The sequence below is a fragment of the Natrix helvetica genome (assembly GCF_964273705.1).
Source record: "Natrix helvetica genome assembly, chromosome: 4".
NCBI lineage: Eukaryota > Metazoa > Chordata > Lepidosauria > Squamata > Natricidae > Natrix > Natrix helvetica.
In genome coordinates, this window is record NC_138550.1 from 170,649,898 (window position 1) to 170,673,520 (window position 23,623).

A 23,623-nucleotide genomic window follows, 5' to 3' on the forward strand; every position below is an offset into this window, starting at 1 on the left:
AAGTGGGCGTGGCCAACTCGATGTCACTCAGGGCCATGCCCACTCAGTCACATGCCCCCACCACCACCACCAAGCCACACCCACAGAACTCGGTAGGGAAAAATGTGTGTATGAATCCATTCACAGCAGGGCTGCTGTTCCCTTTATGGTCCTCCCCCCCTCAGCCCCCTCCCTCTCAGGGACTACCTTAAAGGGGCAGGCTGGAGCTGTGAACGGAGGGAGAAACGTTCGGATTGTCTCTGCTGCATTTAACGCTGAATTTTGTGGCAATCTCAACATTTGTTCCTCTGTTCACAGCAGAGCTGTTGCTCCCTTTATGGTCCTCCCCCCCTGGGCCCCTCCCTCCCTGGGTCTACCTTAAAGGGACAGGCTGCAGCAGCTCTGCCGTGAATGGAGGGAGAAACGTTCGGATTGGGTGGGCGGGTCGAGCAGCCAGAAGAGGTGAGCAGCGACAGGGCGACCAAGCGGGCATGGACAGAGCCACCAGGGATTTTTGCCACCAGTTCGGAGAACTGATGCCAATCGTCCCTACTGGTTCGGCCGAACTGGGAGGATTTCACCCCTGACGAAAACATATGAAGAACAGTTGTAGAATTGGGGTTTGGCTAGTTGAGAGAAAAGAAGACCTAGGGGGGACATGATAGCAGGATTCCAGGATTTGAAGGGCTGCCCCAAAGAGGATGTAGGATGTTCAACAGTGAAGAGACACAGAGCAGAGAAAAACATCCTGTAGAAAACACAACTCCACAACACGGTCTTTTTAGCAGTTCCAAGAAGGCTCCACACCCATTTGCACTACTCGGGTGACCCTGAGGACGCAGGCAAACTTCCAGGTGGTCTCAGCGGCTCCCTAAAAGGATGCAAATGACCAGCTGTCTGCAAGGAGTATAAATCCTTCCATTCCCCATGGAATGCCATCCAAAAATACACCAGTATTGAAAAGAGTTGAAAAGAGATAACCACAACAACAGAAAAGTCAAAGAAGAGAGGAGGAGAGGAGAAGAGAGGGAAGGAAAGGGAAGGAAGAAAGAGGAAAGGAGCGGAAGGGATAGAAAGAGGAGGAGAAGGGGTAGGAGGGGGAAGAGGAAGAGAGGAGTAGGGGAGAGGCAAGGGAAGAAAGAAAAGGAAAGGGAGAGAGGAAAGGAGAGGGAAGAAAGAAAGAGGAAAGGAGAGGAAGGGATCGAAAGAGAAGGGGAGAGGGTAGGAGGGGGAAGAGGAAGAGAGGAGCGGGGGAAAGGCAAGGGAAGAAGGAAAAGGAAAGGAGTGGAGGAAGGAAGGAAGTAGAGAAGGGAGGGAGGGTGAAAAGAAAAGAAAAAAATAGGGTGGTGATAATACAAAATAGTTGCACGGAATGGTAAGCAAAGCAACCCAGAATGTATATTTTAACCTTTTATATGGAAAAACAAATATGTAAAAGTGAGAAAGATAAATAAGAACAATAACTATGTGACCTGTAACTATGTATAAGAGAATAAAAATAAAAATAAACTTTTAAAAATCAATCAATCAATCAATCCTTCCCTTCCCCATTGTTGCTCATGCCTATACACAGGGATTTAGTCGATTAATGGTTGGCACTAAATTGGCGCAAGGTAAGAGTTAGAAGACTTCAAGGAGGATTGGACTGTTTGGGATAACGTAACGACTCCAGGCTCGTTCCTCTCTTGACTCCGTCCCCAGGCTCTGTCCTTCTGCGGCTGCTGGGTTTTGAATAACAACCATGGTAAAAAAAAAAGAAGTTACAAAATCTGACACAAGTCGCTTCGCATTGCCTTGCTTTAGCATCGAAAATCCGGTCCTTAGTTGTGGTGCTAAGGCAAGGACCCCCTGCCCCTCCCTCGAGGTCTTCTCCCTTACTCTCTGCATCTCCTAAGTCGACCCTGTCTTTTCTCCCCTTGACAGATTCCTCCGTGGGGCCTGCAAGAAGACGGACGGGACGTGTCCCTTCGCACACAAGATTTCGAAGGACAAGGTAGGTTTAGCCTCGGTCGCTAAGTGGCTCTCTGCAGAGACAGCAGGTTGGGGGGGAGGGGAGTGAGGCTTCTGACACTTCCTAATCTTCATTTGCACATCCCTCGATGAAGCATTTTCTCACAGTTACGGGGCCGCTTTCCCCTAATGAGAGCAGAGTGTGTCTCTCGCACCAACTTGAAGCATCGGTACTTTAGGACATTAAGCCGGGTGCTGCTAGGCCGCACCTGAGGCCGCCTGCCTGCCACTTTAGTAGGGATTACGGGGATGAAGGGTAGAGCAGCTGAGGCCCTGGACAACACACACACATTCAGGCACACATAGATGTACCTCCAGGCTGATCTGCACCTTGTGCCCTGATTCCTTAGCACAGAGGCAAGACAGGCAGCTGATAGTTCACAGTGCCCCTTCATTGCTCCAAGTTTCCCCCAATGCTCCCACGTTTCTGGCAAGTCCCAGAGCAAAAGGATCACACACACACCCCTCTAGCAGCCTCTGGCTGCAAGTAGTCCAGCACAACGCTGTGAGTGCAACGGCTGCAAAGCAAGAAATTGAGCAGGGCAATGAGTCCAGGAAGCACAGGAACACGGCAATTAATCCAGGAATCAAGAAATAAAGCAAGAAGTCCAGGAAATGTTCAATGACACACAATACTCCATGAATTCAGCATTTGTTCCCGACAAATGACCCTCCCCACAGCGCCTCCTTAAGTCTCAGTCCCCAGGTGTGCCTTGTGAAGAGTGGCGGGGCACTCTCCTCCTCAGTTGTCAGTTCGGCCTGTGCTGTTCCTGCCTTCTCTCCACTCTCCGTGCTCTTGGATCAGGAGCGGGTGGTCCCTGCTCCTCGCCTGAGCTCTGTCTCTCCTGCTCACAGCTTGGCCTCTCTTGGTCATCCTGCCCCTCTTCCTCCCTGCCTAGAAGCCATCCCAATCCAGAGGGGCTGGCCTAACTCGGCCTGCTCCTCCCCACCTTCCTCCGAAGCCTCCTTGATCTCTGTGGGCTCTGGCTCGTCTTCCCCCGCAGATTCAGGCTCCGACAGGGACCATGACAACACCCTCCAGGCTCAGCATTCTGGAAGTGGATCCTTGCTACCATGCAGCCTAGGGCGGCACGGTGGCTCAGCGTCTAAGGTGGTGGGCTGGACTAGAGGACCTTCAAGGTCCCTTCCATCTCTACTCTGATTTCTGATTTGTTGGCTACAAAGCCCGCAGCCCAGGTTCGAGACCCGAGCGCCTCATGATGGGATGAGCGGCTCTCCTTACCCCAGCTCCTGCTAACCGAGCCGCTCTAAAGCACGGCTAGGTTCGGTACCACTTTGGCGAGAAGGTATCAGCGCTCCGTGATGTCATGGCCCAGCGGTGGGTTCCGGATCCCGTCACAACTCGTACGCTGCGACGCGGCCGGGTGTCCACCACATGCGCCGCACATGCATGCGCACCATCACCCTGCAACACTCCAGCTTCTCGGCGGAGCGTCACGCAGGCGCCGTACGCTGCGTGCACAAACGGCCTGGTTGGGTCAAATACCAGTAAGGAAGGTGGGCGGGTGAGCCCTCCGAAGCACTGCACCGGAAGGGTACCTGGGGCTGCCAGCAGGCACCAGTACGCCCGTACTGGGATGTACCGGCCGTAGCCCACCACTGCGGTGGCCACGTGACCACGGAAGTGTCTCAGGAGAGAGCTGGCTCAAGGGGCATGAAACAGAGATGAGAACTGGCGCAAGTAGAGTCGGTGCGATGATAGCAGCCTTCCAGTATTTGAGGGGCTGCCCCAAGGAAGGGGGGGGGGGGTGTCAACCTACTTTGCAGAGCACCAGAAGGCAAGACAAGAAACAATGGGTGGAAACTAACCAAGGAGAGAAGCAACCTGGAACTAAAGAGAAACTTCCTAACAGTGAAGACAATTAACCGGTGGAACTGCCTGCCTCCAGAAGTTGTGGTTGCTCCACCAGTAGAGGTTTTCAAAAGAGACTGGACAGCCATTGGTCCAGAGTGGTGCAGGGCCATGATAGCGAAGGTAAGGCACGCAGAGCCCTCTCTTCAGGCACGCCAGCCGTTGCACCAGCCCAGCTCCACCACAGGTGCCTCCTGCTAGTCTTTGGGGGGCATGTGATGCTCGCATTGCGTTTTGGGCCCTCCCGCAGCACCCCCGAATCCTGTTTTGGCTTCCAGGTTGGTGCAGGAGGCCTTCCAGGCCCAAAACAGCCTCCTGCACCAACCTGGAAGCCAAAGCAGGACGCAGGGGTGCTGTGCAAGTGTTACAACCCCCCCCCCTCTCCCCACGGCCAATATTGGCCTGGAAAGCCTCCTGCACCAACCTGGAAGCCAAAAAGGGGCAACGAGGGTGGGGCGCCTGCACGGGAGATGCACGCACACATGCGGGGGGGGGGGGATGCACGCATTGCCTTATGGATGTGGGTGTGCACTGTCGCTCGTGCTCTTTCAGCACACAACGACACAAAGGTTAGCTTGAGCAGGGGGCTGGACTGGAAGACCCCCCAGGCCCCTTCCTACTCAGTTAATCTGTATCTTACTTCGCTCTGCACAGCTGCTGACCCAGCAGGTAAAGCCCAGCTGGCCAGATGTGCCAGCAGGATGAGAAACTGCTTATTTACTTGTTTTTTGTGCGCGGAACAGCTGGCTGCGTTCGTTCAACCGGAGGCTCGGTTTGGGCAGGGACTCACAGAGGAGGCCCCTGAAAAAGCAGGAAAAGCTTTAAATGTGCAGGAGCCAAGATTTGCTCCATGTGAGCATATCAACTGTATATTGAACAGCTGCATGCCATGAAATGTCATTTTACTATATGCCAATTCATGTACATTCATAGTGTTTTACCTGTCAATATTTTATCTACCCAGAATCCAAAGATTCCTCCTTCCTTCCTCCCTCCCTCCCTCCCTCCCTCCGCTCCCCTCTCCTCCTCAACGCACATTTGCTCTTGTCTTCTTCTCATTTTTAACTTTTATATATATTGTTATATATTTTCATACTTTATTTTATCTGCTCTTTCTTTCTTTCTTTCTTTCTTTCTTTCTTTCTTTCTTTCCTTCCTTCCTTCCTTCCTTCCTTCCTTCCTTCCTTCCTTCCTTCCTTCCTTCCTTCATCTATCCATCCATCCATCCATCCACCCTTCCTCTCCTCCCTCCCCTCCCCTATGCCATTGCTTTCTTCTTATTTCTGGATAGATGGATACATAGAATAGAACTTCATTGTCACTTTGATTGTACACTAATCGGCAAACGTTCAAATGAAATTTCACTGCCCGCAGCTCACAAAGGGTCCCTGCCTCCAACAGACGCTACATGAACACGAACAAAAAATAAATTCACATATACAAAATTACGCGTTTGCGAACGGAGGGAGAATTCCCTTTGCTTGTCCAGTGCAGAGAGGTTGCACCCTAAGAACTCTTGACTTTCGGGGCGCTGAATGTGAGTGGCACATGCATGCTCCCCACATTCAGCCAGGAGCCTCTCTGTGTTGGGGGGAGCGCTTGCCCAGGATTTATAGCCGAGGGAGGGGCGGCTGCCCGCAGCACAGGCTGGCTTCTTCCCCTGATCTCGTAGCTTCCTATTAACCTGGTAATTACCAGAAAAAGGTGGCAGGAGCCTCGTTGATCAAAGTGGGGCGGAAGCAGAGCTGCTAGCGAGTTAATTCCTCCAGCAGACATGGGGGTCTCTGCCCACGAGGAGATTTGGACCTTCCTCCTTTTAAGGCCTCTGTCCCACCTGGCGGAGGTGTGCCCGGAGGGAGCATCCAGCCATTTCAAGGGATCTTGGAGGTCTTCTAGTCCAGCCCCCTGCTCAAGCAGGAGAACCTATACTAGTGATGGCGAACCTTTTCTGCACCAAGTGCCCAAACCGGAACACATGGATGTGCGCACCGGATACTTGAAGACCAGCTGGCTGGCATGCACATGCCTGTTTTTTAGGCGTCCTATGGGCTGTTTTTCGAGGCATTTTCAGAGTGTTTTTTGAGCCACTTTCAGGCCCCAAAAAGGCCTGAAAACAATCCAAAAATGGTCCAGAAAACGACCCCAAAACGGCCTGAAAATGACCCCGAAAATGACCCAAAATGGCCTGAAAATAAATAGCCTGAAAATGACCCCAAAACGGCCCAATTTTAGGCCATTTTTGACCCCGGTTGTCCAGCACCCACAAAGACCAGCTGGCCGGCATGCCAGAAAGCAGAAGAGCAGCTGGCGACAGGGCCCACGCGTGCCCACGGAGCGGTCTCTGCGTGCCTCCTCTGGCCCTCGTGCCATAGGTTCCCCATCACAGCCCCATCCCATTCCAGACCAGTGGCTGCCTGGTCTCTCCTTCCAAGCCTCCAGGGAGGGAGAGAACGCCCGGTGGGGCGAAGGCCCTGCGTCTCCTGGCCCCATCCCCCCCCCCCCCGACCTCGTCCCGACGGCTGTGATGGGAGGCCAGGGTGAGGTTTGGGCCGAGGCAGGCGGCGGCTGCTGCTGCAACAGCTTTTCCCCTTCAGGGCCCTTGACAAGAATCAGCATTTTTCTCCCTAATAGAGCTTCAAAATTCTGTGGTGAGCAATTTGGAAATTCACGTGGAGTTTCGGCTTCATTAGCTGCCGGCTCGCGGAGGCGGGCGGCTCGTCGGAGCCGCCTAATATGGCTGCAGCGGGCGAGCGCTCGGCGTTAATGTTGCCGTTATTTGCAGGGACGTCGCCGGGTGCAAACAAGGTTAATTGAAAGGAGAAGGCACTTCTCGGGGTAATGGCTCAGCCCCGGCAGCTGGGAGGGGCCGGAGTCCTGCATGGGGGTGGGCGGGCGGGTGGGAGGGGGCTTTATTATCCTCTTTTTATTAGAGCTAATTTGATTGCTCTATCAAAAGCTACATTAAAGGCGTCCGTGGACGGTCACACCACGGCCAAGAGCCCCAAAGCCCTCGCCTTGATTGGAGTCGCCTGCAGTTAAAAGACAATTAGGAATAAACTCCCTTTGTCTCTTGGCCTTCTAGCTTGCCCTTCCCTCTCGCGTCTCACACTACGGGTAGTCCTCGACTTACAGCGGTTTGCTTAGTGACCGTCCAAAGTTAGCGACGGCATTGAAGAAGGGACTTAGCCTAGTTTTCTGAACCAGCTGAACAATCGGCCGGATTCACACGGCACGTTAAGCCCAGGCAAATGCCCACAGACTGGAGTTTATGCAGCGCACCAAACCATCAACTCTTCCCATCTGGGAAAACTTTCCATCCAGTTGTTGAATCGAGGTTTCACAACCAATCGGCACGTCTCAAAGGTGCTTTTTGTGTGTTCAACTGGGGGGGGGGGGGGTGTTCTTTGAAGAAGAAAAGGTTTTGCCTCTCATCCAAGAAGCTTCATCAGTTCTGATGAACTGATTTTCGTGCCCTTCTTCCTAGTTATTTTGAGATGCAAGCCATCATGTGCCGAAGTGTGTACAGCTAGTTCTTGACTTACAACAGTTCATTTAGTGGCCATTCGAAGTTGCAGAAGCCCTGAAAATAGTGACTTATGACTGTTTTTCACACTTACGACCGTTAAAGCATCCCTACGGCCCTGTCATCAAAGTTTAGGTGCAGTCTAGTTTCACTTAACAACTATGTGACTAATTTAACAACTGCAGTGATTGGTCTATGGAGATACCTCCAGGTGGCCTCAAGGACCCTCTCAAAGGATGCAAATGACCAGCTTTGTCTGCAAGGAGCATAAGTCCTTCCGTTCCCCACCATCCAGTCAGAGCTGAAGAAGCTTCTTGGAGGAGAAGCGAAACGTCTCCAAGTGAAAAAAACCTAGAAAGTCCAGTGGCCTCTTGAAAAAAAAGCCCCTTTGGGTCAACTGGAGTGATTCGCTTAACAAATGTAGCAAGAGAAGTTGTAAAATGGGGCAAAACTCACTGTTCACGTCTCCCCTGGTCCTTTTCCCCCCCTAGGCCAGACATACCCAATTCCTGCAACCGCTCTTCATAAGTCCACCTGCATTTCCTTTGAGGGCAGCCAAGTCCACGTTTTGGACCGAGAAGATGACTGGTTTGAAAGAGGCGTCCAAGAGGCCATTTATGTCCAAATTGAGCCTTCCCTCAACAGAGAGAGGGATAAGACCTCTGCAGTCTACACCACAAAGCCTTCTTGGAACTGCTCAAAGGACTGGGTTGTGGAGTTGTGTTTTCTGCAGGAAGTTGTTCTTCCCTGTGTCGCTTCATGGATGAACATCCTACAGAAAGCACAGCTCCACAACACGGTCCTTTCAGCTGCTCCAAGGACATTCCACACCCCTTTGCACAACTCAGGTGACCCTGAGGACACAGAGAAACCTCCAAGTGGCCTCAAGGACCCTTTCAAAGGATGCAAATGACCAGCTTTGTCTGGAAGGAGCATCAATCCTTCCCTTCCCCACCATCCAGCCAGAGCTGAAGAAGCTTCTTGGATGAGAAGCAAAACGTCTTCAAAAGAAAAAACCAGAAAGTCCAGCTGCCTCCTGAAAAAAACACCTTTGGGACAACCATGACCTGGATGATGGAGAATCCCTACAGACTTTTAGCTACACAATTTGGGATGAAGACCCTTGGAATGGTGTGGGAATAAGGAATGGATTTCCAGAGGAAACAAAATTTCAGACTACAGGAACCATTTGCACCACTCAGGTGACCCTGAGGACACAGATAAACCTCCAAGTGGCCTCAAGGACCCTCTCAAAGGATGCAAATGACCAGCTGTCTGCAAGGAACATAAATCCTTCCGTTCCCCACCATCTAGTCAGAGCTGAAGAAGCTTCTTGGAGGAGAAGCGAAACGTCTTCAAAGAAAAACCAGAAAGTCCAGCTGCCTCCTGAAAAAAAAAACACCTTTGGGACAACTCTTTTTTTTTAAAAAAAATATTTATTTATTTTAAAACAAACAAAAACATACATTAAAAAAAACTTAAGCAACAGATTGCGTCTGATCTCATGAAATGGGAAAATTTACAATTATCAATGATAGGGAGAATTTCTACAATCAAAATGAACATTCTGCTTAGAATTTTATACCTGTTCCAGACAATTCCAATTAGACTAGGGATTTTATTTATTTTTGACAAATTACCTTTGGGACAACTCTGAGGACGGAGAATCTCCGCAGACATTTCACCCTTCATAAATTTGATCCTCCAGCCCCCTAACCATCTCCATTGCTCTACGTCCAGAATTGCAAATATGGCCTCACCAGTGTAGCGTAGAGTGGTACTCTCAGGTTCCTACCAAGTGGAGGGATGGGTTTGGGGGTTGCTTGGTTTTTTCTGACTTGCAGAAGGTCCTCACTCAATCCTCCCTCTTCTCTCTTTGCCTCCCCCTGTCAGATGCCCGTCTGCTCCTACTTCCTGAAGGGAATCTGCAGCAACGCCAACTGCCCGTACAGCCACGTCTACGTGTCCAGGAAAGCAGAGGTCTGCTCAGACTTCCTGAAGGGCTACTGTCCCTTGGGGGAGAAGGTGAGGACGGGGGCCATGGATCCAGTGTGTAACTCCTCTCTAGTTGGCCCTTGCAAGGACCAAGGCTGTAGAGTGCTTTTCCTTGAGTCATCTTCAAGTGAAGAAGTGGCGTGTCTCCTCCACCACCTTCAGATCATGGTGAAATAGGGCAAGGAGGCCTTTTCAGCTAGTACAGGGGTGTCCAACCTTGGCGAATTTTAAGACTTATGCAGTTCCAGCATGGCTGGCCGGGGAATTCTGAGAGTTTAAGTTCACAATTTGGGAATTGAAATCTGCAATTCTGGGAGTTGAAATTCATAATTCTGGGAGGTTGAAGTCCACAATTCTGGGAGTTGCAATAGACAATTCTGGGAGGTTGAAATCCATAATTCTGGGAATTGAAGTCCACAATTCTGGGAGGTTGAAATCCACAAGTCTTAAACCCAAAGTTGCTTTCCCCTAAAACAGCTGGACTTTCTTGCCCCCCCTCCCCCCGGAAACATTCTCGCTTCTCATCCACGCGGCGTCTGTACTTCTTCAGCAACTTCTTGGATGAGAAGAGAACCGTTTTGAAAGGGGAAAAACCAAGAAATCCCGGCTGCCTTTTGGAGAAAGCCCCTCTGGCAGACCCCATGACCTGGATGATCTACGAGAATCTCCGTAGACAAAAGTCTTAACGCTGCCAAGCTTGGACGTTGCTGGTTTAGTTGGTTCTTCTCAGCGTCCCAGGTCATCCAAAGACCCATTTCTGTTTTCCAAGGTGATGTTAAAAAAAAAAAGGGGGTGGGGGTGGATGGGTGGGGAAACAGCTCAGCAACCTCTGATGCTCCTCCTGTTGTTTCAGGGAATGTCGGGGTGTGTGAATGTGTGTGTTGGAGCTGTTGAGCAGAAACCTTACAAAGGATAAACAAGGTCTTGAGGAAAGCGGAGAACCAGCCATTGCAAGGAGATTCTTTTCTTTCTTTCTACTTCCAAGTTTTGGTCAAGTAAAATGCAGGGAGTCCTCGGCGTCTAACAATCCACTTAGTGACCGCTCAAAGTTACAAGGACACTGGAAAAAGTGACTTATCACCTTTTTTCACACTGACAACCGTTGAAATATCTGCATGGTTACGGGATTAAAACTCAGATGTTGGCCACTGGTTCATATTTACGACGTTTGCAGTGTCCTGGGGGTATGTGCTAAGTGAGTAAGGTTCCACATTTAGGCAAGAAAAACAAAATGCACAGGTACAGTATAGGTGGTACCTGGCTCAACAGAAGTAACTGTGAGAGAGATCTTGGAGTCCTAGTGGACAACCATTTAAATAGGAGCCAGCCGTGGGCAGCAGCTGCCAAAAAAGCCAACACAGTCCTAGGCTGCATCAACAGAGGGAGAGAATCCAGATCACGTGAAGTATTAATACCACTTTATAAGGCCTTGGTAAGGCCACACTTGGAATATTTACATTCAGTTCTGGTCGCCACGATGTAGAAAAGATGTGGAGACTCTAGAAAGAGTGCAGAGAAGAGCAAGAAAGAGGATTAGGGGAGACATGATAGCATTTTTCCAATATCTCAGGGGTTGCCACAAAGAAGAGGGAGTCAAACTATTCTCCAAAGCACCTGAGGGCAGAACAAGAAACAATGGGTGGAAACTAATCAAGGAGAGAAGCAACTTAAAACTGAGGAGAAATTTCCTGACAGTGAGAACAATTCATCAGTGGAACAGAAGTTGCCTCCAGAAGTTGTGAATGCCCCAACACTGGAAATCTTTAAGAAGATGTTAGATAGCCATTTGTCTGAAACAGTATAGGGGTTCCTGCCTCGGCAGGGGGTTGGACTAGAAGACCTTCAAGGTCCCTTCCCACTCTGCTATTGGATTGCATTATAATCCCCTTTTGTGTCCTTCTGACCAGTAGAGTCAAACAGGGAAGCCGGATTCGCTTCACAACCATGTTCCTAACTGAACAGGGGCAGTGATCCGCTTAACAACAGTGGCGAGAAAGGTTGTAAAACGGGGCAGAATTCACTTAAGGAGTGTCTTACGTAGCAAGAGAAATCTTGGGCTCAGTTGTGGTCCTAAGCCTTAGTTCCAGAGAGTTGCTTCTCTCCTTGATTAGCTTCTGTCCATTGCTAACAAAAGCAGCAACAACCGCTGGGAGTTGCTTAACGACGGTGGCATAAAAGGTCGTAAAACTGAACACGACTCGCTTAACAAACAGCTTGCTTGGCAATGGAAAGTCGTACATCAAGGAACATCTGCATTTGTCCCCGTTAACAGCCCGTCCTATTTGTGGATATTTGCCTGAAAAAACATTAGACCGACATTCGTTTTCTTTAAAAAAAAAATTGACAGAATTAAGATGGGTAAGAATTTGCCGGTCTCCAGCATGAGAAAAGGCCTGTCGCACACCAGTGGCTCCTCGTGAAGACTCTGGCGCACGCTTGCACACTAAACAAAACCGATATGCTGACGACAGCACATTCTCTGCATTCACGAAAGGATGTGCGTTTGGCTGGAAGGGGCCCTTTTGTCTCCTTTCCTTTGTGTTTGTCTGATCAGAATAAGAGAGTAACTGAGTTGGAAGGGGCCTTGGAGGTCATTTAGTCTGACCCCCTGCTCGAGCAGGAGGCCCTGTGCCATTCAAGACAGACTTCTTAAAAACCTCCAGTGATGGAGCATTCACAACTTCTGGAGGCAAGCTGTTCCACGGATTAATTTGTCAGGAGCTTCCTCCTTCATTCCAGGTTGCTTCTCTCCTAGATTAGTTTCCATCCGTTGCTTCTTGTCCTGCCCTCCGGTGCTTTGGGGAATAAGTTGACCCCCTCCTCTTCTCCAATGCCAGAACATTGGCATCGTGTCTGCAAAAAGGGGGTGAGAGTCGACATTATCCCACAACTCAAGAAGTCTTTCCCAGGAATCGTATGAATTCTAAACAATGGAAATAAAAGTTGGGTCATGTCAGCCTCGCGGGCTGAACCTGATAGGAATTGCGTTCGCTGGGCTAATCCTGCGTTATTGTGAAGCTACACTGGCGGAATCTGGGGTAACTGGAAGTCCATCTCTCCCCCCACCCCCTTTACCTCCCGAGAAACGAAGGGGGGGGGGTCTCTTCTAAGCTTCTTCCTCCCTCCGTGATGCAGCTGAGGGCTTGGCTGGCTCTTATCTGATCGCTCCCAGGCTGCATCTCCTGGCTGAATCACCCAAGGTCTTTCCCACATGCCAGCTCATCTTATTCCGGCAACTTATTGGATTATATCCCACTCTTTACATTCTGTTTCAATGGGGCAGAGTTGTTGTTAGTTGCGAACTCGTGTCCAACGCATCGCGTCCCCATGGACCACGTTCCTCCAGGCCTTCCTGTCCTCTACCATCCCCTGGAGTCCATTGAAGCTCCCTCTGACTGCTTTGGAGACTCCATCCAGCCACCTCCTTCTCTGCCGTCCCCTTCTTCTTCTTTTGCCCTCCATCGTTCCCAGCATGAGGCTCTTCTCCAGGGAGTCCTTCTTCCTTCTCATCAGGTGGCCAAAGCCTTTGAGTTTCATCTTCAGGGTCTGGCCTTCTAAAGGGCAGTCAGGGTTGATCTCCTCTAGGACTGACCGGTTGGATGGCCTTGCAGTCCAAGGGACTCGTAGGAGTCTTCTTCTCCAGCACCCGAGTTCAAAGGCCTCCATTCTTTGGCGCTCAGCCTTCCTTATGGTCCAACCTTCACAGCCATCCATTGCAACTGGGGAAACCATCCCCTTGACTAGATGCACTTTTGTTGACAGGGTGATGTCTCTGCTTTTTAGGATGCTGTCTAGATTTGCCATTGCTTTCCTCCCCAGGAGCAAGCGCCTTTTAATTTCTTGGCTGCAGTCCCCATCTGTGGGGATCTTGGAGCCCAGGAAAACAAAACCAGTCACTCCCTCCATTTCTTCCCCATCTATTTGCCAGGAATTGAGAGGGCCGGATGCCATGATCTTAGTTTTCTTCATGTGGAGTTTCAACTTTTGCACTCTCCTCCTTCACCCACATCAAGAGGGGTGAGGGAGGGTACTCTGGGGCAGACTATCCTCCCCTAAATTTGGAGCAGTGCTCCTTGTGAGACCTATTGACCCTCTGGCCATTTAAGGGCTTACACAGAGGGGGAAAACAGATGCTTTCCAACTAACAAATGTTGCGCTTAGGTGCATCAATGGCCTGGATCAGGGGTGGCGAACCTTCGACTGCCCAAACCACAACGTCCGTGCATGTGTGTGCGCCAGGGACCCAAAGACCAGTTGCCTGGTGCACATGTGCTCTGGCACCCCTGAAGACCTGCTGGCCGGGTGCGCATGTGCACGCTGGAAACCAGAAAAGCAGCTGGCGACGGCGCTTATGCCCACAGAGAGGGCTCGGTGTGCCACCTCTGGCACTTGCGCGATGGGTTTGCCATCACGGGCCTAGATATTAATATATAGAACACTTATTCTATTCTTATAAATCAGTGTATTTTAAAATGTCACCCATATAGCTTGTAGGAAACGTCTTGAATTCTTCACACCTTACAAAATGTACATATTTTCATCCTATGGGTACCATAGAAGCTGGCACATGGAATGACAGAGGTGGAAGGGTACAGTATGATGTGCTCCTATGTAATTTTATTACTGTTAACCTCATGCCGGCTGGCGAAGTTTGGGAGTTGAAGTCTAAACGTCTCAAAGTTCCCGAGGTTGCACATCTCTGGTCTGGGGGGTCTCCTGCTCAGGCAGGGGGTTGGACTAGAAGACCTCCAAGATCCCTTCCAACTCTGTGATTCTGTTAATTAAGGAGTGGGATACTTTGCCCGCAGAAGTTGTGGGTGCTGCATTACTGGAGGTATTCAAGAAGAAGACTGAACAGCCATTTGCATCAGATTGTGTAGGGTCTTTTACCTGAGCAAGAGGTTGGACTAGAAGACCTCCAAGGTCCCTTCCAACTCTGTCATTCTAGTCCTCCATCCCGCTGCTTCTCTGCGCCTGTCGATGGCCCATTTATTCAACCCTTCCTGACCATATTGTCGTCATCATCTTTGTTCCAACAGCTCTCTTTATGGCTGGGGCCTGCTTAATTGTACCTAGTTTGGGATTACTTTTAATGAAAAGCAGACTAAAGCCATTATAAATAAATAAACACTCAAATCAAAGTTAAGTCCTGCAGCCCTTCCTGATGACAGGCGGGGGAGCCTGGCGACTGACACTGGCATTTAACTGCTCAGATTTGAGTCCTATCCCGGGTGCCTTTGGGCTCAAGCCTTCTTCCACTGCCCATAAAACAGGAGTTTATTGCACATGGGGAGAGCTGGGTGGGCTAATTGGTGGGATGATGTCCTACTTTGAGCGGGCGGTGCGGTCAGCTGCTCTGCTTTACTGCCCAACCACGCCTGACCCTTACCTGGCCATCTCCATAGTTCTGGGAATAGGGGTGACTAAACGCCTGTAATTAACAGAATTAACAGAGTTGAATATACCATCATACATACAATACAATAGCAGAGTTGGAAGGGACCTTGGAGGTCTTCTAGTCCAACCCCCTGCCTAGGCAGGAAACCCTATACCGTTTCAGACAGATGGCTATCCAACATCTTCTTAAAGACTTCCAGTGTTGGGGCATTCACAACCTCTGGAGGCAATTTCTGTTCCACTGATTAATTGTTCTCACTGTCAGGAAATTTCTCCTCAGTTCTAAGTTGCTTCTCTCCTTGATTAGTTTCCACCCATTCCTTCTTGTTCTACCCTCAGGTGCCTTGGAGAATAGCTTGACTCCCTCTTCTTTGTGGCAACCCCTGAGATATTGGAAGACTGCTATCCTGTCTCCCCTGGTCCTTCTTTCTCTTAAGCTAGACATACCCAGTTCCTGCAACCGTTCTTCCTATGTTTTAGTCTCCAGTCCCCTAATCCTCTTTGTTGCTCTTCTCTGCACTCTTTCTAGAGTCTCTACATCTTTTTTACATCGTGGCGACCAAAACTGGATGCAGGATTCCAAGTGTGGCCTTACCACTTATAAAGTGGTATTATAGGGGAATCAGAGGGGAATGTTATAATGAAAGTGTTAAGAGTGTGCAGAGATGGACAAACTTACAAAAGAAATAAAAGGAGGAAACAGAATATTATATGGTGTGGAACGAGTGGTACAAATGGCTAGAGGACAGGTGTAAAGCTTAAGGAAAGACTAAATGAAGACGACACAGGAGTTAGGAATTAACAATGTATAGGTAGAGATGAACAAACATGTATAAATGGAATGAAGGGTTGTAAATTAAGAAATGTATATAATAGTATCGTATGTATAGACATAGAGAAACTGAAATAATGGGGGGAAAGTATATTCACAGTGGATGCATACTGAGGTGTACAGAAGGACATTGCAAAAAAAAATGTTCTTTTAAAAAAAAACTGTTTAACAGAGTTGAAAGGAACCTCGGAGGTCTTCTAGTCCAACCCCTTATACCATTCCAGACAAATGGCTGCCCAGCCTCATCTTAAAGCCTCCAGTGATAAGAGCATCTGCAGTGTCTGGAGGCAAGCCGTTCCCCTCATTAACTAATCAAATAACAGAGACCCTGGAGGTCTTCTAGTCCAGCCCTCTGCTCAGGCAGGAGACACTTATGCCATTCCAGACAAGGGCTTGTCCAGTCCCTTCTGAAAAGCGTTCAGTGATAGAGCACCCACCACATCTGGAGGCAAGTTGTCCCACTGATTAATTGACAGACTAAGGGAATTGAAAGGGCCCTTGGAGGTCCTCTAGTCCAACCCCCTGCTCAGAGAGAAGGCCCCATACAATTCCACAACAATTGGCTGTCTAATCTCTTCTTGAAGACCCCCAACGATGGAGCGCCCACAACATCTGGAGGCAACTTCTGTCCCACTGGCTCATTCTTTTCACTGTCAGGAAATTTCTCTTTCATTCTCCCATTTCATTTCACTCTCCTTCATAAGTTCCCATCTGTTGCTTCTTGTTCTTCAGTGAATGAATTGCCAGAATGGCATGAAGGGAATGTCAGGGTCCCAAATAGCACCCAAAAGTAAATCAGAGTCCAAGGCAAAGGATTGCTCAGAGTTCCAATTGATGAAGAGAGCCGTGTTGGCACATCTGGGAAAACCCGAACCTGAAAGCTTCCCGGTTTTCCCCACCCAGTTGAAAGTTCAAGATCTTGTCCCCCACCCACCCACCAGTCCATCACACGGTCCAATCTCCCACTGCCACCCTGGCAGCTTCCTCCCATCCAGTTCCTGTTCAGGTGCAGAGGTGCAGAGACAAAGGATGACCTTGGCTTTCTATAAAAGAATGTTGTTATGGCTACATGGCATCTCACTCCTTACAATCCCCCCTCCCATTTCCCCACCATAGAAAATGCACAGTAGAAGAACAGAAAGTGTGGCAGGCCAGAGACCCGAAAGGAAAGAGGGCTGCAGGCCTGACAGGCTGCCTAGGTCAGTGTTCCAAGGAACCCCTCAAAGCGAAAGAAGACTCTGAGTTCTTGAGGTTCCTCAAAGTTCCATTTTATCGCAGATGTCACATTGGCACATCTGGGAAAACCCGAATCTGAAAGCTCCCAGGTTTTCCCCACCCAAAAGAAAGTCCAGGCCCCTGCCCAGCCCCCACATGTCCGTCCCATGGCCCAATCAACGCACCCTCCCAACTGGAGATGCCTCCCAGTCACGCCCCTCCAGGTGCAGGGCAAGATGTCCTTGACTCTGCGGAGAAAGGAATGTGATTTAGACTATATATCTCCCCTACTCCGTATTATCCCGCTTCCCATTTTCCCACAGCATGAAATGGGGCAGGCCGGAAGGCCCAAGGCAAAAGATGGCTTCCAGGCCTGACCGGCTGCACCCGGGGAAGGCTGCCCTCCCTTCTCCTCCATCCAAGGCGCTGAAAGTGCCGGAGAGATCCGGGGACACTCCGGAGTCCTTGCAGCAACCTCCTCGGAGGGGATTTGGCATTCGCGGAGTAGCTAATGCTCCAGGAGGGCCCGGGGGCTGAGTTAATTAAAAGCATAGCCGAGTGGGCCAATTCCACCATCCCGTCCTTTCGTGCTGACGGTCTTCAGGAAGACGTGAACAATTAGAAAGTGGGAGGGAGGAAGCCTTCCGTTATTGGGGAAGGAGATGCCAGCCCAGGGGTGACCCTCAAGTTGTCCACCAGGCGAGGGCTTGGAACAGGCGGCGATCTTCTCGGGGATGAGAGAGGGCAAGAGATAAAGGAGTAAGCAAAGTGGACAGATAGGCCAATGGCTACCAGCAGAGGGTAGCTGGGTGGTAGCCATAGAAGAGAATATCTGTAGCTCAGGGTAGAACTGTGGGGTCCTGGGTGCTCGAGGAGGAGGAGGAGGAGGAGGAGGAGGAGGACTGTGAGGTCCTTGGTGCTCTTGGAGATTAGCTGTTTTCTTGCAGACCAACTAGATCCAACTAGGCAACATCATCAGTGCTAGAAGGGAGGTGGGTTTAGGAATGGTACTGGTGGTGGTGGAGGAGGAGGAGGAGGAGGAGGAGGAGGAGGAGGAGGAGGAGGAGGAGGAGGAGGAGGAGGAAGAAGAAGAAGAAGAAGAAGAAGAAGAAGAAGAAGAAGAAGAAGAAGAAGAAGAAGAAGAAGAAGAAGAAGAAGAAGAAGACGACAATGACTGTGAGGTCCTTGGTGCTCTCTGAGCTTGGTGGTTTTCTTGCAGACATTTCATGACCCAACTAGGCAACATCATCAGTGCTAGAAGGGAGTGGGGTTTTAGGAATGGTGCTGGTAGAGGAAGAGGAGGAAGAGGAGACTGTGAGGTCCTTGGTGCTCTTGGAGATTAGCTGTTTTCTTGCAGGCGTTTCATGACCCAACTAGGTAACATCATCAGTGCTAGGGGTTAAGAGGAGGAGGGAGGAATGCTTGATGCTTTCTGCATTTGGTGGTTTTCTTGCAGATGTTTCATGACCCAACTAGGGTAACCTCATCAGTGTTAGAAGGGAGTGGGGTTTGTGAGGAGGAGGAAGAGAAGGAGGAGGGAGGGGGAGAAGTCCTTGAAACTCTCTGAGCTTGGTTTTTTTTCTTGAAGACATTTCCTGACCCATCTAGGTAACATTATCAGTGGTAGGGAGGAAGAAGAGGAGGAGGACTGTGGGGTCCTTGGTGCTCTCTGACCTTGGTGGCTTTTCTGCAGACATTTCATGACCCAACTAGGTAACATCATCTGTGCTAGAAGGGAGTAGAGGAGGAGGAGGAGAACTGTGGGGTCCTTAGTACCCTCTGAGCTTGGTTGTTTTCTTGCAGACGTTTGATGACCCAAGTAGGTAACGTCATCAGTGCTAAAAGAGAGTGGGATTTGCACCTTCTAGCACTGATGATGTTCCCCAGTTGGGCCATGAAACATCTGCAAGAAAACCACGAAGCTCAGAGAGCACCAAGGACCCCGAAGTTGGGGGAGGGTGAACAGGAAGATGTCTTCCCCTCTGACAAACCTAGAAAGTCCCAACGTTCCTTAGGAAGCAACTCTGGAGATTGCAAGAAAAGGTTTGAGTTGTTCTGGAAGGTCCTGCCGATCTCTCAGCATCCCTTGAAACAAAGGACTCCCGCCTGGGACCCCCAGGAGAAGGACAGTTGTCTCTGCTCTATGACCACTGCAAGTGATGGACCAGCTTAGCCCCTTGGACTGACCAGCCCCGCCCCCTGGAGACAGAGATGGCCTGCTGGTTGACTGACCGTCATCCGAGTCTGCTGTGGTTCCTTCTTACAGATTAACAGGCTTGGAAGGGACCTTGAAGGTCATCTAGTCCAACCCCCCACTCAAGCAGGAGACCCTACACCCTACATTCTGACAGAGGGTAGTTCAGTCTCTTCTTGAAAGCCTCCAGGGATGAAGCTCCCACAACTTCTGAAGGCAACTTCTGTTCCATGGGTTGATTGTTCTCACGGTCAGGAAATTCCTCCTTATTTCCAGGTTGAACCTCTCCTTGATCAGTTTCCATCCATTATTCCTTGTCTGGCCTTCGGGGGCTTTGGAAAATAGTTTTACCCCCTCCTCTCTGTGGCAGCCCCTCAGATATTGGAAGATACTCCCCTGTCTCCCCTGGTCCTTCTCTTCCCTAGACTAGCCAGGCCCAGGTCCTGCAACCGTCCATCATCTGTTTGAGCCGCCAGTCCCCCCATCATCCTGGTTGCTCTTCTCTGCCCTCTTTCCAAGGTCTCAATCTCTTTTTTATAGTGTGGTGACCAAAACTGGGTGCAGGACTCCAGGTGTGGCCTTACTAAGACTTTAGAGAGTGGTATTAATACCTCCCTTGATCTTCATTGTATCCCTCTGTTTATGCAACTTAGGATTGCGTTGGCTTTTTTGGCTGCCATCGCACACGGTCTCACAGTCCCTGCTATTAAGAGCCTGGTTTCACCCAGTTTATATGTGCATTTTTGGGTTTTCTTGCCTCAGTGTAAGACTTTGTTTTTCTCTACGTTGCATTTCATTTTGTTAGATAGGCCCCAGGGTCCAAGTCTGTCAAGATCCTTCTGGATCTTCAGCCTATTCAGGGTGTTGGCAATTCCTGCCATCTTAGTATCATCTGCACATTTGAGGAGTCCCCCTTCTATTCCCTCCTCTGAGTCGTTTATGAAGATATTGAAGGGCCCTGGGCCTAAGGAGGGACCTTCTGGTACCCCACTGCTTCCGTCCCTCCATCATTAAAACGCCTGGTTTGAATCTCCTCTCCCATCCCAGTAAAATCAGCAACCTTTGGAGAGGGACCAGGCTTGGTGGTAGAGGCATCTACCTGAAGCTTCTCCCCATCACCGTTCAAAAATGGTAGGATCCCAGGAGAGGCCCCTTGCCAGCCAGCCGAAGGATGACTGACAGCGTTGCAGAAGGAGGAGGCCTCTTAAGAGGCAGGGCTTGGCACCGGGACCTGCCAGCCGATTACCCGGTGCTAACTGACCGCCTTTTGCAGCCGAGTCCCGACGAGGTGCCCATTTTGTGGCGAGATACCCCGACGTCCTAAATGGAAGCGAACGTAATTGGGTTGCTTTTCCTCAGCCCCGGCGCCTGGCTGGCCCGCCTGCAATTATTTTAAAATATTCCAATTTAAATGAAAATACAAAAGAGATATTTAGAATATTTATTCTATTAGCCAACGTGCTTACGGCATCACTTTTGGAGTGTCAGAAAAACATTCTCCTGGAGATGATGGATAGCAGCCTGTAATTATATATATAGATATATAAATATATAAATATATGGAAGGGGGGAATGGAATTGCTGAGCACACCATATTTAACGGGGGAGAGAAAATACCCAGCCTGGGCTGTGGAGGGTTAATTTTATTCTCTAAATAATATCAAAAGTGCTGAGTGCCTTCCTTTTTGCGCAACGTAGAAAGTCCTCAAATGGGCCCCGGAGAGTTTATAATATTCTACTGAATCAAGTAAAAATGTTAACCTTGTTCATAAAACGATGGCTTGTTAAAGATGCGCAGTCCCTTTTCGTGTGAATAATTTAGAACGGGAGTAAATCTCTTCTCGTTCGTTTCCCCCCCCCTTCCCTCCCTCCCTCTTCTCTCTTCGGTGTGTCCAAGACAGCACAGACCAGCTGTCTGCAATATATATATATATGTTTGTTTTTTAAACTTTGCAAAGGACAAAGGCAGGAAGGTGGGTGGGTTCGGTGTCAGTGGAGAGGGAGGGGTCCTGGGAAGACCCTCTGCTGAAGGGCCTTTGGGTGGGCACTGGGGAAGCACTTCTAGGGCCTTCCAGCCAGGTCCCCTACAACAATGGGGCAGTTCCCCATAGCCGCCTAAACATCCATGGAGATTCTCAATCGTCCAAGCCATAGTTGTCTCAAAGGTGCTTTGACTTGAATAACAGAATGACAGCGTTGGAAGGGACCCTGGCGGTCTTCTAGTCCAACCCGCTGCCCAGGCAGAAGACCCTCTTCCACTCCAGACAAATGTTTATCCTGTCTCTTCTTAAAGATTTCCAGTTGTGACTTCCGGGCATTCACAACTTCTGGAGGCAACTTCTGTTCCACTGATTAATTGTTCTCACTGTCAGGAAGTTTCTCCTCAGTTCTAAGTTGCTTCTCTCCTTGATTAGTTTCCACCCATTGCTTCTTGTTCTACCCTCGGGTGCCTTGGAGAATAGTTTGACTCCCTCTTCTTTGTGGCAGCCCCTGAGATATTGGAACACTGCTATCACGTCCCCCCTAGTCATTCTTTCTATTAAACTAGACATTCCCAGTTCCTGCAACCGTTCTTCATATGTTTTAGTCTCCAGTCCCCTAATCCTCTTTGTTGCCCTTCTCTGCACTCTTTCCAGAGTCTCCACATCTTTTCTACATCGTGGTGACCAGAACTGAATGCAAATATTCCAAGTGTGGCCTTACCAAGGCCTTGCAAAGTGGTATTAACACTTCATGTGATCTTGATTCTCTCCCTCTGTTGATGCAGCCTAGAACTGCGTTGGCTTTTTTGGCAGCTGCTGCACACGGCTGGCTCATATTTAAATGGTTGTCCACTAGGACTCCAAGATCCCTCTCCCAGTTACTACTACTGACAAGGTATCACCTATACTGTACCTGTGCATTTCGTTTTACTTGCCTAAGTGTAGGTAAAGGTTCCCCTCGCACATATGTGCTAGTCGTTCCTGACTCTAGGGGGCAGTGCTCATCTCCATTTCAAAGCCGAAGAGCCAGCACTATCCGAAGATGTCTCCGTGGTCATGTGGCCGGCATGATTCAATGCCGAAGGTGCACGGAGTGCTGTTCCCTTCCCACCAAAGGTGTTTCCTATTTTTCTACTTGCATTTTTACCTGCTTTCGAACTGCTAGGTTGGCAGAAGCTGGGACAAGTCACGGGAGCTCACTCTGTTACGTGGCACTAGGGATTCGAACCACTGAACTGTCGACCTTTCTGATCGACAAGCTCAGCGTCTTAGCCACTGAGCCACCGCGTCCCTTCCTAAGTGTAAAACCTGACTTTTCTCTACATACAATTTCATTTTGTTGGTCAGGGACCAAATCCATCAAGATCCTTCTGGATCCTGAGAAGGCCTCCTGAGATATTGGCAATTCCTGCCAGTTTAGTGTACACATCTGCACATTTGATTTTTCCTTCTATCTCCCGATGCCTTCAGCAGTGGACGGACCTTGGAATGTGGGAAGCAAGTCCCAAGGCCGGCCTCCATTAAGTGGCCCACTCCGTTGGGTCATTACGGGGCGAAGCAAGTCCTCCTTTCAAGCACGGGAAATCAGGAGATCCAGGCAGCTCAAAAAATGACTATATAGGGTTTTTGCAGATTTATCCTCCGTTAGAAGAATCTGAACTCTGAACAGCCAAAGCAAATGAGAGGAGAGTCAAGGGAATTCCAAGTGGGATGAATTTAGATCTCCTGGGGGCGCCAAGGGACTCGAGACTTAGGATGCGTTTGACCCCTCCTTCCGTCTCAGCCAGGTCATTTCCTACACCTCCGCTTCCATCCTGGCTGCCAATCATGGGTTGAGAGCCAGGAAACAGGCCAGGGTGGAGACTCCCTCCTGCAGCAGGGGGCAGCGCCGGCCTGAGCTGCCAAGACTGGCTGGAGAGGGTCAACAGGCCCCAGTCTCTGCTAACGCCCCTGCCTTTGCTGGTGACCCCCTCCTCAAATGTCACCAGGGCCATTTCTGAGCTTCTGGTGTCACTCAACAGCTGCCTCGGGACAATAGGGGAGGACCCTGGGGACGGTGTCCAGGCAGAGGGGGGAGGTGGTATGATATCCTTCTCTCCCTCCCTCCCTCCCTCCCTCCCTCCCTCCGTCTTTCCTTTCCTTTTTCCTTTCTTTTCCTTCTTTTCCCTTTCCTACTTCCCCTCTCTCCCTCCATCTTTCCTTTCCTTTTTCCTTTCCTCCCTTTCCTCCCTCCCTCCATCTTTGCTTTCCTTTTTGCTTTCCTCTCCTTTCCTTCCTTCCCTCTCTCCCTCTGTCTTCCCTTTCCTTTCTCCTTTCCTTTTTCCTTTCCTTTCCTTCCTTCCCTCCCTCTCTCCGTCTTTCCTTTTCCTTCTCCTCTCCTACCCCTTTCCTTCCTTCCCTCCCTCCCTCTGTCTTTCCTTTCCTTTCTCCTTTCCTTTCTCCTTTCCTTTCTCCTTTCTTTTCCTTCCCTTTCTTTCCTTCCCTCCTTCTGTCTTTCCTTTTTCCCTCCCTCCCTCCCTCCCTCCCTCCCTGTTTGTCAGTATACCTATCAACGAAACAACTAACATGGGCCTCAGTCTTTCCTTTCCTTTCTCCTTTCCTTTCTCCTTTCTTTTCCTTCCCT

General features: G+C 49.8%; 1 protein-coding gene across 1 annotated transcript in view; it reads left to right on the plus strand.

The window, feature by feature from the left end:
- ZC3H3 (zinc finger CCCH-type containing 3) overlaps window positions 1-23,623 on the plus strand; it is a 193,390-nt gene that overhangs the window by 144,241 nt on the left and 25,526 nt on the right. Inside the window, exons 8-9 of the mRNA XM_081951954.1 lie at window positions 1,903-1,972; window positions 9,279-9,410. Coding sequence (XP_081808080.1) covers window positions 1,903-1,972; window positions 9,279-9,410 — 202 coding nt within the window. The remainder of the gene's footprint in view (window positions 1-1,902; window positions 1,973-9,278; window positions 9,411-23,623) is intronic.